General features: G+C 37.8%; 1 protein-coding gene across 28 annotated transcripts in view; it reads right to left on the bottom strand.

The window, feature by feature from the left end:
- UNC13B (unc-13 homolog B) overlaps positions 1-14775 on the bottom strand; it is a 210584-nt gene that overhangs the window by 140411 nt on the left and 55398 nt on the right. For 24 of the 28 annotated variants that reach the window (XM_070595596.1, XM_070595585.1, XM_070595584.1 and 21 more), the window contains 2 exons: positions 11574-11647; positions 3894-3951 (listed from right to left, as the gene is read on the bottom strand). In XM_070595596.1, coding sequence (XP_070451697.1) covers positions 3894-3951; positions 11574-11647 — 132 coding nt within the window. The remainder of the gene's footprint in view (positions 1-3893; positions 3952-11573; positions 11648-14775) is intronic. The other 4 variants (XM_070595602.1, XM_070595601.1, XM_070595605.1 and 1 more) reach the window with 1 other exon arrangement.

Here is a 14775-nt window from a genome sequence, read left to right as displayed (position 1 = left end):
CACGTTTCGCTTTGGCAGCCCGGGGTTCACTGGTTAGGATCCCAGGTGCAGACCTAAGCACTGCTTGTCAAGCCATGCTGAAGCAGGCATCCCACATATAAAGTAGAGAAAGATGGGCACAGATGTTAGCTCAGGGCCAGGCTTCCTCAGCAAAAATGAGGAGGATTGGCAGCAGATGTTAGCTCAGGGTTAATCTTCCTCCAAAAAAGGGGGGGGAAAAAAGATTTCTTCTTTTGTGCATGCTCTGGCTACACAACTTGGCAAATTTTCTGAAAGGCAATTCTCTTTGGTCTTTTTGTTTTTATTTGCTGAGGAAGATTTTCCCTGAGCTAACATCTACACCAATCTTCCTCTATTTTGTATGTGGGTCACCACCACAGCATGGCTGCCGACAAGTGGTGTAGGTTCACACCTGGAAACTGAACCTAGGCTGCCAAAGTGGAGCACACCAAACTTAACCACTAGGCAACGGGGCAACTCTTAATCACTTGCTGATAAGAGATGGGGTCAGTTGAACTGGTCCTGGAGGGTTATAACCCCACCTCTCAATACCAAAATCTGCATTAGTCTACTCAAGCTGCCATAACAAAATACCAGACTGGGTGGATTAAACAAGAGAAATTTGTATCCCATAGCTTTAGAGGCTGGAAAGTCCAAGATCAATGTGCCAGCCAATTCAGGTCCTGATGAAGGCTTTCTTCCTGGCTTACAGACAGCTACTTTTTTGCTGTGTCCTCACACACAGAGCTCTGTTGTCTCTTTCTTCTAAGAGCATTAACCCTATCAGATTAGGCTCATTCTTATGATCTCATTTAACATTTTATCACCTCCTCACAGGCCCTATTCCAAATAGAGTCAAATTGGGGGCTAGGGCTTCATCATATGAATTTGGGGTGTATGCAATTCAGTCCATGACAATAAATCTTAAATTATATATGTATGTATGTATTTATATATAAACATACACACATATACAGAGAGTTTTGTATAGTTTTCACCTAAATTTTCATGAAAATTTCCCATATTATTCAAAGCATAATTTTAATTAAATGCATGCTATTCAATCTTATGACTATTACCATTTACTGTTGTTTAACTATTAAGTCATTTTAAAATTTCGCTATTTAAATAATTTTGCAATGAACACCTTTATACAAAATTTTTATTTGCTTCTTACTTACGATAAATTTCCAGAAGTTCCAATGCTGAATCAAAGACTATGAATATTTTAAAGGCTCTTGGTACATGTTGCCAAACCGCTTCCCAGAAACCTGTACCAATTAATGCACACTCCTATCTGTACTACACACTATAATAAAATGTTTTTCTAACTGAAAAAGAAAATACCAGTATCATAAATAACCAAAAAAAGACAAGGATTTTTGTTTTATTAAACGGGCGATTAAAGAGTCAGGAAAACCAAATAAAAAGTGTTATTACTGATTAGATCATACAGTGGGGAGGGAACAGCTATAAAAATATTTGGGGACAATTGGGGAATTCTCAATATAGACTGCATATTAGGAAATATTATTGCACTAATGTTAAATTCTTGATTCTGAAAATGGTATTTTGATTATGCAGACTGTCCTAGCTCTTAGGAGATACACACTGATGCGTCATGAAGCATGAAGCTTATATTCAAATGATCGAGAAAATACATTGTGTGCATTTTTGTGTACATGTATATAGAGACAGAGATAGAGATATGAAAGAGAGGTACTGAGGAGGGGAAGAAGAGGGGAGAAGGATGAGCAATGTGGCAAAATGTTAATCTTGAATCCAGTAAAAGGTAAATGGCTGCTCATTATACAGTTCTTTCAACTTTTCTATAAGCTTAAAATTTTTCAAAATAAAAGCATATGAGAGAGCACTCAAAAGATAAGAACTGGCTATTCATAGAAAAATAAATTAGTCGGTAAACAAGAAAAATGTGTGAAAATTTATAAACTTGCTAATTATTTATGGCCTTTTACTTCCTCCTGCCCTCTTGGCATTTTCTCTTTAGTCACTTCAACTGCATTTCATCAAATGGACCCAGAAAGGAATGAGAAGTGAAATCTCAATCATTCCATTTTACTTCTCATTAGCAGTCCTGGAAAAATGTTTAGAAGATTGAAAAGGTCAAAATTAGCTCTTACAGTGAGTTTTGAAAAGGACTATCAACTTAAATTCACAACCTAGTCTTCAATACAGATTCTTATGGTCTCCTATGACCCTAAATGTTTGATAGATTCTAGGTCCTAAATGGCAAAAAAAAAAAAAAGTTAGTAATATACATGATCTTAGCCAAAAGGCTGAGAAGTGATGTAGTTAGTAATAAATCATATGAAAAATAGCAAGTTTTCTCTAAATTAAAAACAAAATGTTGACCTCTGCTATTGGTCTTACTTTTACCAGGAAAGCAGCATATAAAACAGAAGGCAATTGATGCATTTACAGCCATGACTGGAAGTTTTCCTTCTGAGAAAGAACATGAAAGAAGCAGTTTAACATAGTGGTTCAAAGCACGGGCTACAGAGTCAGGGTGTCTGTGTTTGAATATTTACTTCACCACTTACTGCCTATGTGATTTGTGGCAAATTACTCAATCTCTTTTTTCTTTTTTTGAGGAAGATTAGCCCTGAGCTAACATCTGCTCTGCTGCCTGTTTTTTTCTTTTTTCTTTTTTTTTTGCTGAGGAAGACTGGCCCTGAGCTAATATCCATGCCCATCTTCATCTGCTTTATATGTGGGATGCCTGCCACAGCATGGCTTGACAAGTGGTGCCATGTCTGCACCTGGATCCGAACCGTTGAACCCTGGGCCGCCAAAGCAGAACGTGCTCACTTAACTGCTGAGCGACCAGGCCAGCCCCTCAATCTCGTTATGCCTCAGCTTCCTCATCTGAAAATGAGGACAACGGTAAAATCTATGTCTCAGGCTTGCTGTGAAGGTCAAACAAGTTAGTACATTTTGCAATTAGAGCAGCATCTGGCATACTGTAAGACCTCAAAATATGTTAACTGCTATGGTTCTTATCATCACTAGCATTACTACAGTAACTACTACCACCATCAGCAGCACTTTCAACTTGCAGCTGATAAGTTTGGCGTTTGAGTCAGAAAAACTAAGGCAATACAAAGTAAGCACAATACCACACACACACACTCCACGGGTGAAAAAGAGGAAGAGAAGAGGCCCCGAGTCAATCCTTTAGTGCCTCCTCAAACTGTTTAGAGAGGAAACTGAGAAGGTAGCAAACAATGCATGGCTCATTTCAAGAAGGAACCTGTGTGGTGTGAATAAATTAATCTCAAGAGAAATGACAAGTTCTCTCACTCAGTTAACCATTTATCAAACATTACTGAAACTTACATCAGGTACTGAGCCAGATGCTAGGAATACAAAATAGAAAAATGTCTATGATTTTAAAAACTTCATGTTCTTATCACAGAAATATACATAGATTATAACATATGATAGATTATATGATGGCTGTATCCTCAGGATACTATGGAAGCAGAAGAGAGACACCTAAACTAGGCTTGGCGGAAGGAGGAAACAGCAGGAAGACTTCCCAAGGTGGTCACATTTAAACTGGGTCTTAAAGAAGAATAACAGATAAATGGGAATAAAGCGGGAAAAATCATTCCTCCAGGGGTAGAAGTCGGCAAATGGAGAAAAAAGATGCATACCATTGCCCTGCCTACAGCCACACAACCAGAAGACCTCTTCCTAAAGCTAATGAGCAGATACCATTAGAAGTATGGGCCTGAATAGGTGTGCTTCTGGAAAATCCTCTGTTTACACACACCACATCTCCACCCTCCGCAACTCAAAATAAGCCACGTTTGGAGAACTGACAGAAAGCGGTGATTAATAAGAGATTCAGAGACAAGTTTCTCACTTACAACACTGGGTGGCAGCAGTGGGCAATGGCTTCTTCTGGCTTTCTTCTTGAACAGAATACTAGAAGCAGAAAGGAGGAAAAAAATATATATAATAAGAAGCCCAGGTAAAAAGGAAAAAAAATCACAACTATTTGTAAAAATTTTTAGCATTTGAATGGAGTCTTTTTTTTTTTTTTTGAGGAAGATTAGCCCTGAGCTAACATCTGCCACCAATCCTCCTCTTTTTGCTGAGCAAGACCGGCCCTGAGCTAACACATCCATGCCCATCTTCCTCTACTTTATATGTGGGACGCCTGCCACAGCATGGCTTGTCAAGCAGTGCCATGTCTGCACCCGGAATCTGAAGCGGCAAACCCCGGGCCGCCAAAGCAGAACGTGCGCACTTAACTGCTGCGCCACCAGGCTGGCCCTGGAGTCAAATTTTTATTGAACAGAAACAGATCATCCTGCTGCTGCTTTCCCTGCGGGATCCTGACACACAGGCCAGACTATCAGATATGACACTGGCCCAGTGCCACAGGCTAAAGCAAGAGAGCAGAGAGGCTGTTCTGACCAAGGGCACCTGGGCATCCTTCCAGCTCTGCCAGGTAGCTGTAAAAGGCTTAACCTTAGAAGCCTTACAGGAGCTTCAGAGGACTTAGAAACTCACTCCTGTAAGTTTTCTTGTGGATAATGTATAGATTTCCTCATTTGGGTGATGGAACTGAAAATCTCTCTGAGACTTGAGTTTTCTCATCTTTAAAAAAAGTAATAGTGCTTCTTACCTTACAAAGTCACGTGGAAAGTAAGTGAAATTACTTATTTAAGCACGTAATGCAACATCTGGTACCTAGTAGAGTCCCCTTCCCACTTATATTCTAACTTCCCCAACTCAACCTACCACCATCACCAGCAAAAAAGAGAGTAGTGACACCATTAAAAAAAAAAAGTTCTATAAAAGGGAACAGGGACCACCCCAGTGGCACAGCGGTTAAGTGCGCAAGTTCCACTTTGGTGGCCTGGGGTTCGCCGGTTCAGATCCCGGGTGCAGACATGGCACCGTTTGGCAAGCCATGCTGTGGCAGGTGTCCTACATATAAAGTAGAGGAAGATGGGCACAGATGTTAGCTCAGGGCCAGTCTTCCTCAGTAAAAAAAGAGGAGGATTGGCAGCAGTTAGCTCAGGGCTAATCTTCCTCAAAAAAAAAGTGGGGGGGGGGGGACAGAATTAAGTACAAGTCTTGAGGATGGGCAGGATTTGGAAAGGCAAAACAAGAAAAAGGCAGAAAAAAGTTAACACAAGTACATAGAGTCTGGAAAGCAGAATAGTTTGATTCTGTGAGAGCCCAGCAGAGGATCAGAAAAACATAATGTGGTCATCAGGCAACTTGCAAACATGAGCTCTGGAGTTCTCATCCTGACTCTGCCACTTATCAACAAGCTGTGAGGTCCTGGCACGTCAGAGCTTCGCTAATGCTGCCAGCGAATGAGCCATGCACTCGGCAGGTGTTTCTTGAGTACCTAGGTGTGCGAGGCCTTGTTCTAGGCACTGAGGGAAGAGAGTTTATAAATCACGGTAAGGAGTTTGGATTTTATTCTAATGTATTGTGAAACCGTTTAGTGTTTTAAACACGAGAGGGATATGACTCTATTACACTTTAAAAATCACTCTGGCTGCTGTGTGAGATGCATTGTAGGGAACAAGAGGGGAAACAGACTAATTATTGCAAAAATCTAGACAGAAGTTAATGATGGCTTACACAGGAATGTGAGTGAGCAAGGGCATTTCAAGTCATTGGATCCAAAATACGAAACACTTTTTGTGTATAAATATACTTTTACATGTAAAGTACTTTATAAGCAATAAATTATGATACAAATATCAGAGGTACATACTGCCATTACTCCATCTAACAGGGAATAATCAGAAGTCAAGCACAATCTAAAGGATATGATAGTGTTAAGAAAACTGTCAATCATAAAAATGTTCAAAACTTCTTAAGCAACCCACTCCAAAGCAAAAAAAAAGGACTTGGTTGTAAATAATAACTGTTATAAATCATAATTTTTGTAGGCAGTACATACGCGTAACAGTGAGGAAATCCTAAAACTTTAAGTCTTAAACTAGAAGAATTCAGACTTGAGACAACAATAGATATTTTTGGAAGACATATTTAATGAATCTCTTCCAGGCCTGTTTATGTACCCAAAAAAAACAGGAAAAACTAGTATAAGAAAGGAAAATTACAGGCCAATCTCACTTACGAACATAAATGCAAAAATCCTAAACAGATTACCAAACAAAATTCATCATATCATATTATTTATCCATCATAAATAAGTGCTATAATATTGACATGTGAATATGTATGTACATGTGTGCATATGTATTTATGTCGATATAAAAATGTCCATATATCATGACCAAGTGTGTTTGAAATGGAAGAACAGTTCAATACATGAAAATCTACTCATGTAAATCACCACAATAAACAGATAACAAGGAGAAAAACTATGTGATCTAACTAAATGCAGGAAAAGCCTTGATAAAATTCCTTATTTTTTCAAGACAAAAATTCTTAGAAAATCAGAAAGAAAATAGCATTTCCTTAATTTGATATAGTATCTATCAAAATCTATAGCAAACATCATACTTTAAGATTTATGAAGCATTCCCCTTATAGGCAGGAAAATGATAAGGCTCCCTGCTGTCACTCCAAGTACTAAAAATTACACTGTATGTTTTATGCAACAAATTTTTTAAAATAAGGGGTCATGAGAAACAAGAACTGAGAAAATATCACAGCTAAGAGGAGCTAAAGAGACATGACAACTGAATGTAACAGTGTCCCAGATGGGATCCTGGAACAGAAAAAGGGCATGAAGTAAAAACTAAGGAAAGTTGAAAAAACTATGGATTTTTAGTTTTACTTTTTAGTTAAATATAATAAAAACAAAATAAAACATTAACTTTTTAGTTAATAATATATCAGCGTTGGTTCATTAATTGTAACAAACATACCACAGTAATGTAAGATGTTAATAACAGGGGAAATCTTGGGGGGAAGGCAGAGAAGAAGTTGATAGGGAAACTCCCTGTACTGTCTGCTCAGTATAAAACACTCAAACACTTGAAAACATAAAACATAAGGACTGGAAAGAGACAAAAACTGCAAAGATCCAAAAACTAGTTACAGAGAAAAGTCTAAGGGAATCTCTAAACTAGTAGAACTAATAAAATTTGCTAAATAAGATCAATACTAAAAAAAATGAGCAGCAAAGCACTGCCTTATATTAGCAATGACCTATTAGAAAATGTAATTTTTAAATGTATCATTCACAAAAGAATTAGGAATAAATCTAAAAAAAAAAAGTGTAAAATCTGCATGAAGAAAAGTAGGTTTTCCCCAGGTGGCACTTCTCACCTTCTAACATTTACTATACTTATTATATTTCCTGCATACTGTCTGTCTCCTTTTATTTGATCCATAAGGACAGGATCTTTGTTTAACCTCTGATGTTTACCAAGCACCTACAACAGTCCCTGGTACATAGTGCACAATAAGTTATTTGGTGAATAAATTACTGATGAATGAATGTCACCAATAAAGAGAGAAACGCAAATTAAAACAATAAGGCTCTAAATTTATTAGATTAGCAAAACTTTCAAATCAGGTAATGTCAAGTATCAGTAAGGATAGAGAGAAGCAAGAAAATGGGAATATAAGTTGGTACAATTAATTTAGAGTAATTTAGCCATATCTATAAGGTTGAACAGTGCATATCCCACAACTAAGCACCTGTACTTCCAGGTATACACCCAGACAGTCTCTCATACATAAGCACAGACACAGGCTCAGGGAGGTCCACTGCAGCATGCATTCGTAATAGTGAAAACAGAATGGTCCCTGAGTGGGGAGATTAAGAAATGGTGGCACAATCCAGCTCTGTGAAGTGGTAGAGCCCCAGCCCGCCTTGACTCAAGTGCTTCTGGAACCAAGAGGCTGCTGTGTACGGGAACTGTTACACACCATAGGATAAAAAGACAAGACTCTACACTGTGTTTCTAAAATGATTTTACAGAAAGTACGACAAAATCTCAATAATTACTGTATCTGGAAGATAAGCGTACAGGCTCCATTTTTACCATTCCCTGTATTTTACGTCTGCTTTAAATTTTTTCATGATAAAAACAGACAAGAGAAAAAGGACACAGAGGCCTACTTGAAGAAATTCCCACTAACCAAAGATGAGATGATTTTATTATCAAAAAGAATAATGACTACAATTGATTGAAACACATTAAATATATCAAAATCCATAAATTTATAATGATACACCACTAAAAAAACAAGAAAACAACTCATTGGTTGCCTTGAGAAGTTGCTTAGGCAACAGCTCATTCATCTGAAATGAGTACAGACTTTATTACAAATGAACCAAATACCAGTAAGAGAAAAGTCCTTTCTTACAGACAAATCGCAGCAAATAAATGTTGAAGGGGTAATATAATTAGAAAATCACCATTTAGCAGGCCTTTATAAAATAACAACTATTATTTACTGCTACAACAATTAGGTAAAAGGCTGGTGGGAAAACTTTATAATGGATGAAACAGGCAGACACCACATGAATCCCCTGTTGAATTTTAACATCACTAGAAGTGAGTTAAGACACCACGTGCCAGCCAAAAAAAATAATAAACTTCAATCTATATTTCAACCTAGTCCTCAAAACACTACATATAATTTCCAGTTTAAAGGAAGTAAGAGGGATAGAGGAAGATGGCAAAGGAAACCTTGGGGATATAATCAGCCAAATCCAAAATGTGTGGAATTCTACAAAACAATTGAGGGGAAGGGAAACAGTTATAGAATAAACATGATTTAAGAGACATAATAACCAAATATGAACAACTTGTTTGGATTCTGGATTGAAAAAATCAGCTGTGAAAAGACATCTTTGAGACAATAAAGGAAATTTGAACTCACATTAGGCATTAGATGACATTAAGAAATTATTGTTAAATCTGATGTATTAAAGGCATTGTGGTTATTTTTGTTTTAAGGCATTATCTCTTAAAGATGTATACCAATGTATGTATGTATTTACAGGTGGACCACCGGATATCTGAGATTGGTCTTAAAATACTCCAGCATAGAAAGAGGGAAGAGTAATTCTGTATATTTCGCATGATGGAAAATTTCAATAATACAATAGTTCATAGCAGCATTATCCATAATAGCCAAAAAGTGGAAACTCAATCATCCATCAACTGATAAATGGGCAAATAAAATGCAGTATAGCCATACAGTGCAATATTATTCAGAAATAAAAAAGAATGAAGTACAGATAAATACTACAATATAGGAAAAACCTAAGTGAAAGAAGAGAGTCATAAAGGACCACATATTGTATAATTGCATTTATATGCAATCTCCAGAATACGTCAATGTACAAAGATAGAAAGCAGATCAGTGATTGCCTAGGACTGAGGAGGATGTGGGGATTGGAGTGTGATGGCTAAGGGCACAAGGTTTCCTTACAGGGTAATGAAACTGTTCTAAAATTAATTGTGGTGATAGATATACAATTCTGTGACTATACCAAAAGCTACTAAATTGTACACTTTAAATGTGTGAACTGTGTGGCATGTGAATTATATTTCAATAAAGCCGTTTTACGAAAACCAACAGGATGATACAGGAAGGAATGGCAGAAGGGAGAGCTCTAGAATATAAACAGAAAGCAAAAATCTCAGAGGGAGCTGAGAACCACAGACCAAGAACCATCAGTTTTAGAACTTGTAAAATTCTGTAATGTTTGCATGTTACATTTGGTTTTTTAGTGCTTTAATCTCTTCACGTGATTCTGCACAGTGACACAGTAAAGCCTGTAAAATCAAAAGTACAATGTGTTTCTTTACTAGGAAAATAAAGAAGATGGGAGTTTGGAAGGTTATATACCACTCCAAAGCAAGGCTTTGGGGAAAAAAGAAAACCCACAAAAGGTAAAGTGGACACAAGGACAGAGTAAATTGTGACATTTATCAAGGGGAGAAGAAAGACTGGAGCTTTCAACCAAGAAAAGTTGGAGTGTTGCAGTGGATATGAGAAAAGTTATGTAATTTAATAATATAAAACCTACTAAGGAATCAGGTGAGGTAAGGGAAAACCCTGAAAGGAGTATTTGCATTTGTTTCAAATTCCATTTCTTCATCTTTGATTTAACTCACTGTGGGCCAAATTGTGTCCCAAAAAAAGATATGTTGAAGTCCTAATCCCTACTAACAGTGAATGTGACCTTATTCATACATAGGGTCACTACAGTCTTAAAATAACCCAACGAATGGTGTCCTTACAAGATTAATGGAAATTTGGGTACAGACACCCAAAGAGAAGAGAACGTACTGTTGGGACAGAAAGACACAAGGGAGGTGTGTGATAATGGAGGCAGAGAGAGGAATGATGTGTCCACAAGCCAAAGAATGGCAAGGACTGCTGGGAATCACCAGAAGGGAGAGGAGAGGCATGGAACAGTTTCTTTGTCAAGTCTCTAGAAGGAACTGACCCTGCCAACACCTTGATTTCAGAATCCTAGCCTCGAGAACTGTGAAAGAATGAATTTCTGTGGTTGCAACCACTCAGTTTATGGTCCTTTATTATGGCAGCACTAGCAAACTACTACTTCTCATCAAACCACTTCATTTTGGCTTCCTGCACTAATCTATGGACACTGGTCCTTAAATGCCAAATCCAATGGCTCCATTTCATCACTCTTCTCCTCTTTGTTCTCGGTAACACTCGATACTATTGAGAATTTCTGCCTTAAAACTCTTTTTTCCTTTGTTTCATGACCATTTTTCTGGTTCTCCTACTGTCTTTCAGACAGCTCTCAGTCTCTTTTGACCCTCCCTATTCTATCTTTGGCGGTCCCAAGTCTGCCCTTGTTCTTCTTCAATATTCTTTCTATACACTCCACCTGAGCAAGCTCTTCTATTCCTCTGACGTCAAATGCTTCCAATAAGTTGATAAATCCAAACTCTATGCCTATAGCTCCCCATGTCACCCAACCCTGAACTTCAGATTCTTTCATGAAGTTGCTTACCAGACATTTCCACTGAAATATCCCCTGGCACTCCAAACACTACCGTATAATCAGACCTATTTTCTAAGAGCCCAACACGTCCAGAAGTTAAAAAAACTTATCTTTTCCCTCCATCACCAATAATAAAAACATTCCCCATTCCTAATGGTCTAGACTGAGTGGACTGTGTTCTCTTCTGAGCACCAGACTTATCTCTGCAGATAAGTTAGGACAGCAGAACTAAGCAATGCAATAGGTTAAACATCCCTAAAAATAGCATAAAAATAAGGATATATATCCAAAAATCTGGAGACAAGCAGAAGACATGCCTCTGCTCATCTGCATAACAAGGGGACAGTTTCTCTAGTAAAAGCTCCTTCCCCAACACACTAGTACTAATTCAGCCACCTCTGGAAGACAACAGGAAGAATAGGAACAGTGGAAGATAGATCCTTCTAACGAAATGTCAGGCAATGTTCTAGCTGCTTTTCTGTTTAATGTAGTTTAAATTCTTTCATTCTTCAACATGCTCCTGGGTCCCTCCCCTGACAACCTTAAAGGGTCCTATAAAAAGACTTTTCCCCATCTCTTTATATTGCAAATAAGAAGTTCCTACCTCATTATCAGCTCCCAAGGCATTGATTTGCTCCAATTTGTAGGTCCAATATCTGGCTTCCTCCTCTGGGATATCTACCGTGAAAGAAAATAAACCACATTACCAAGTTAATAATTTACTCATGGGTTGATTATACTTTATTCAATCAAACAATCAAAGTTAGAAGGGTGGTACTGATGGACTAATTTTACTGATGGCTCAACTCTTGCCATGAACACTATCTTGAATCTTCACAAAAGCCAAAATAATATACTATTATTCCCATTAGATCAGAAGACTTAATATTGCTAAGATGTCAATGCTGCCCAAGAGATCTATAGATCCAATGCAATTGCTATCAAAATCCCCATGATGGGAGTGATGTCAGCAACATGGAGGGGTGAGTTTTCCCAGTAATCTCTCCCCTCCACCATACAACGAAAAACACATTCATATTCCAACAGAGAACATCCAAATACAACACAAAAAATGTCAGAGAGACTCACACAGCCACACAATGGAGTGCACAGAGGCTGGAACCTCCTTGCAGCCTAGAGGGAAAGCCCTCTACAGGGGCAAAAGCTTTTGCGGGTGGTGACCTCATCAAGCCAACACCCCAGGAGAGCAGATAGCAAGAGCAGAGGGAGAAAACCCTGAAAGCATGCAGGAGAAAGCGTCCCTCCCCCACCTGCCCAGCAACGGTTCCAGTGCCTGGGACCTCCAGTGGTGACAGACAGTAATTTCAACCAAATAATACAACAATGGACGAAAACAGAGCCACGCCCTCTAGCAATATCAAACATTATATTAGGTCTCCAGAACAGAGAGAAAATGACAAGTACCCAGAAATCAGCCCTGAGGACACAGAAACATGGAATCTAAATGACAAAGAATCAAAAATACCTATCATCAAAAACTCATCAAGTTAAAAGAGAATGTAAAGAAACAATTCAATAAGCTCAGGAGCTACTCCACAAAAGAGATTGAATTTATAAAGAACAATCAATCAGAAATATTAGTGATGACAGACACAATGGAAGAAATAAAACAAATATGAATTTCCTGAATGCTCGAGTAGACATCATAGAGGAGCAAATCAGCACAATCGAAGATAGAAATGTTGAAATGCTCCAGATACTAGAGGAGACAGAACTAAGACTAAAAAGAAATAAAGTCTCTGAAAAATATCTGACTCAATGAGGAAATGCAACATAAGAATTATAGGTATTGAAGAAGGTGAAGAGAAGGAGAATGGAGCAGAAAGCGTGTTCAAAGAAATAATAGCAGAGAACTTCCCAAACCTAGGGAAGGTGATGGAAATCCATGTGGAAGAGGCTACCAGATCTCCTAAACATGTCAATTTAAAAATACCTACTGCAAAGCATATAGTAGTGAAACTGGCAAAAGTCAATGACAAAGAAAGAATACTGAGGGCAGCAAGGCAGAAGAAAATAACTTACAAAGGAACCCGTATCAGGCTTTCAGTGGATTTCTGTGCAGAAACCTTACAGTCTAGGAGAGACTGGAATGATATATTCAAATCTTTGAAGGACAAAAACTTTCAGCCAAGAATACTCTATACAGCAAAAATATCCTTCAGATATGATGGAGAAATAAAAACTCCCAGACAAACAAAAGCTAGAGGAGTTGTAGCAAGGAGACTACCCCCCCCCCACAAGAAGTCCTGAAGAAGGTCCTCATACCTGAAAAAACAAAAAAGGGAGAAAGGGGTTGCAAAGCACAGAGAAAGGCAATAAGCAGGTAGAAAGAATCAGAACAGGCTAGCAAATACTCAACCATAGAATTAAAAATAAAGGGAAGGAAAACACCAAAAACAAAGATAATCTCATTTTAACCACAAACTCACAACACAAGATGGAGTGAGATGTGAGAAAAACAACTTAGGAAGGGAAGAGGAAAGGGACTGAATCAGCTTAGTCTAAGGAAGTAAGAAGCTATCAGAAAATGGACTACCATAACCACGAGATTTTGAATACAAACCTCATGGTAACCACTACACAAAAAAGCAGAACAGAGACACAAATAACAAATAAGGAGAAAACTGAGAAACATATCATAAAAAACTACATAATTCAATTGGTGGGCCAAAATATACAAGACGAGAAACAAAGGAAATGGAGGAGAACCAGAAAACAAGTGATAAAATGGCAGCATTAAGCCTTCATATATTGATAATCACCCAAAACGTAAATGGATTGAATTCTCCAACAAAAAGACACAGAGTGGCAAGACAGATTAAAGAACAAGACCCAACAACATGCTGCCTCCAGGAAACACATCTGAGCTCCAATGACAAACAGAGGCTCAGAGTGAAGGGATAGAAGATGATACTCCAAGCTAATGGCAAACAAAAGAAAGGTGTCGCAATACTTATATCAAACAAAGTAGACTTCAAGACAAGACAGGTAAAGAGAGACAAAGAGGGGTAGTATATAATGATTAAAGGGACTCTCCACCAAGAAGAAATAACACTTACAAATATCTATTTACCCAACACAGGAGCACCAAAGTACATAAAGCAACCATTAACAAACCTAAAAGGAAATAGTAATAATAATAACAGTAGCGGATCTAAACACTTCACTCATACCAACGGATAGTTCATCCAGATAGAAAAATCAACAAGAAAACAATGGAATTAAATGAAAAGCTAGACCAGTTGGACTACTTAGACATATATAGAACACTCCATCCAAAAACAGCAAAAAACACATTCTTCTCAAGAGCGCAAGGAACATTCTCAAGGATAGACCAAATGTTGGAAAACCAGGCAAGCCTCAATAAATTTAAGAAGATTGAAATGATAACAAGCATCTTTCCCTATCACAACGCTATAAGCTAGAAAATAAATACAAGAAAAAAGGTGAGAAAGGAATAAAGATGTGAAGACTAACGGACATGCTATTGAACAAGAATGGATCATGGAAGAAATTAAAGGAGAAATAAAAAACTATCTGGAGACAAATGAAAATGAAAACATACCATATCAACTCATACAGGATGCAGCAAAAGCCATACTAAGAGGAAAATTCATCACAATACAGGCTCACCTTAACAAACAAGAAAAATCCCAAATAAGCAATCTCAAACTACACCTAACTGAATTAGAAAAAAAACAAAGCCCAAAGTCAACAGAAGGAGAAAAATAATAAAAATCAGAGCAGAAATAAATGCTACTGAAACAAAAAAGGCAGTAGAAAGG

The sequence above is a fragment of the Equus przewalskii genome, chromosome 26 (genome assembly GCF_037783145.1).
Source record: "Equus przewalskii isolate Varuska chromosome 26, EquPr2, whole genome shotgun sequence".
Lineage (NCBI taxonomy): Eukaryota > Metazoa > Chordata > Mammalia > Perissodactyla > Equidae > Equus > Equus przewalskii.
Note: the sequence above shows the minus strand (reverse complement) of the source record. Positions and strands in the feature narration are given on the sequence as shown.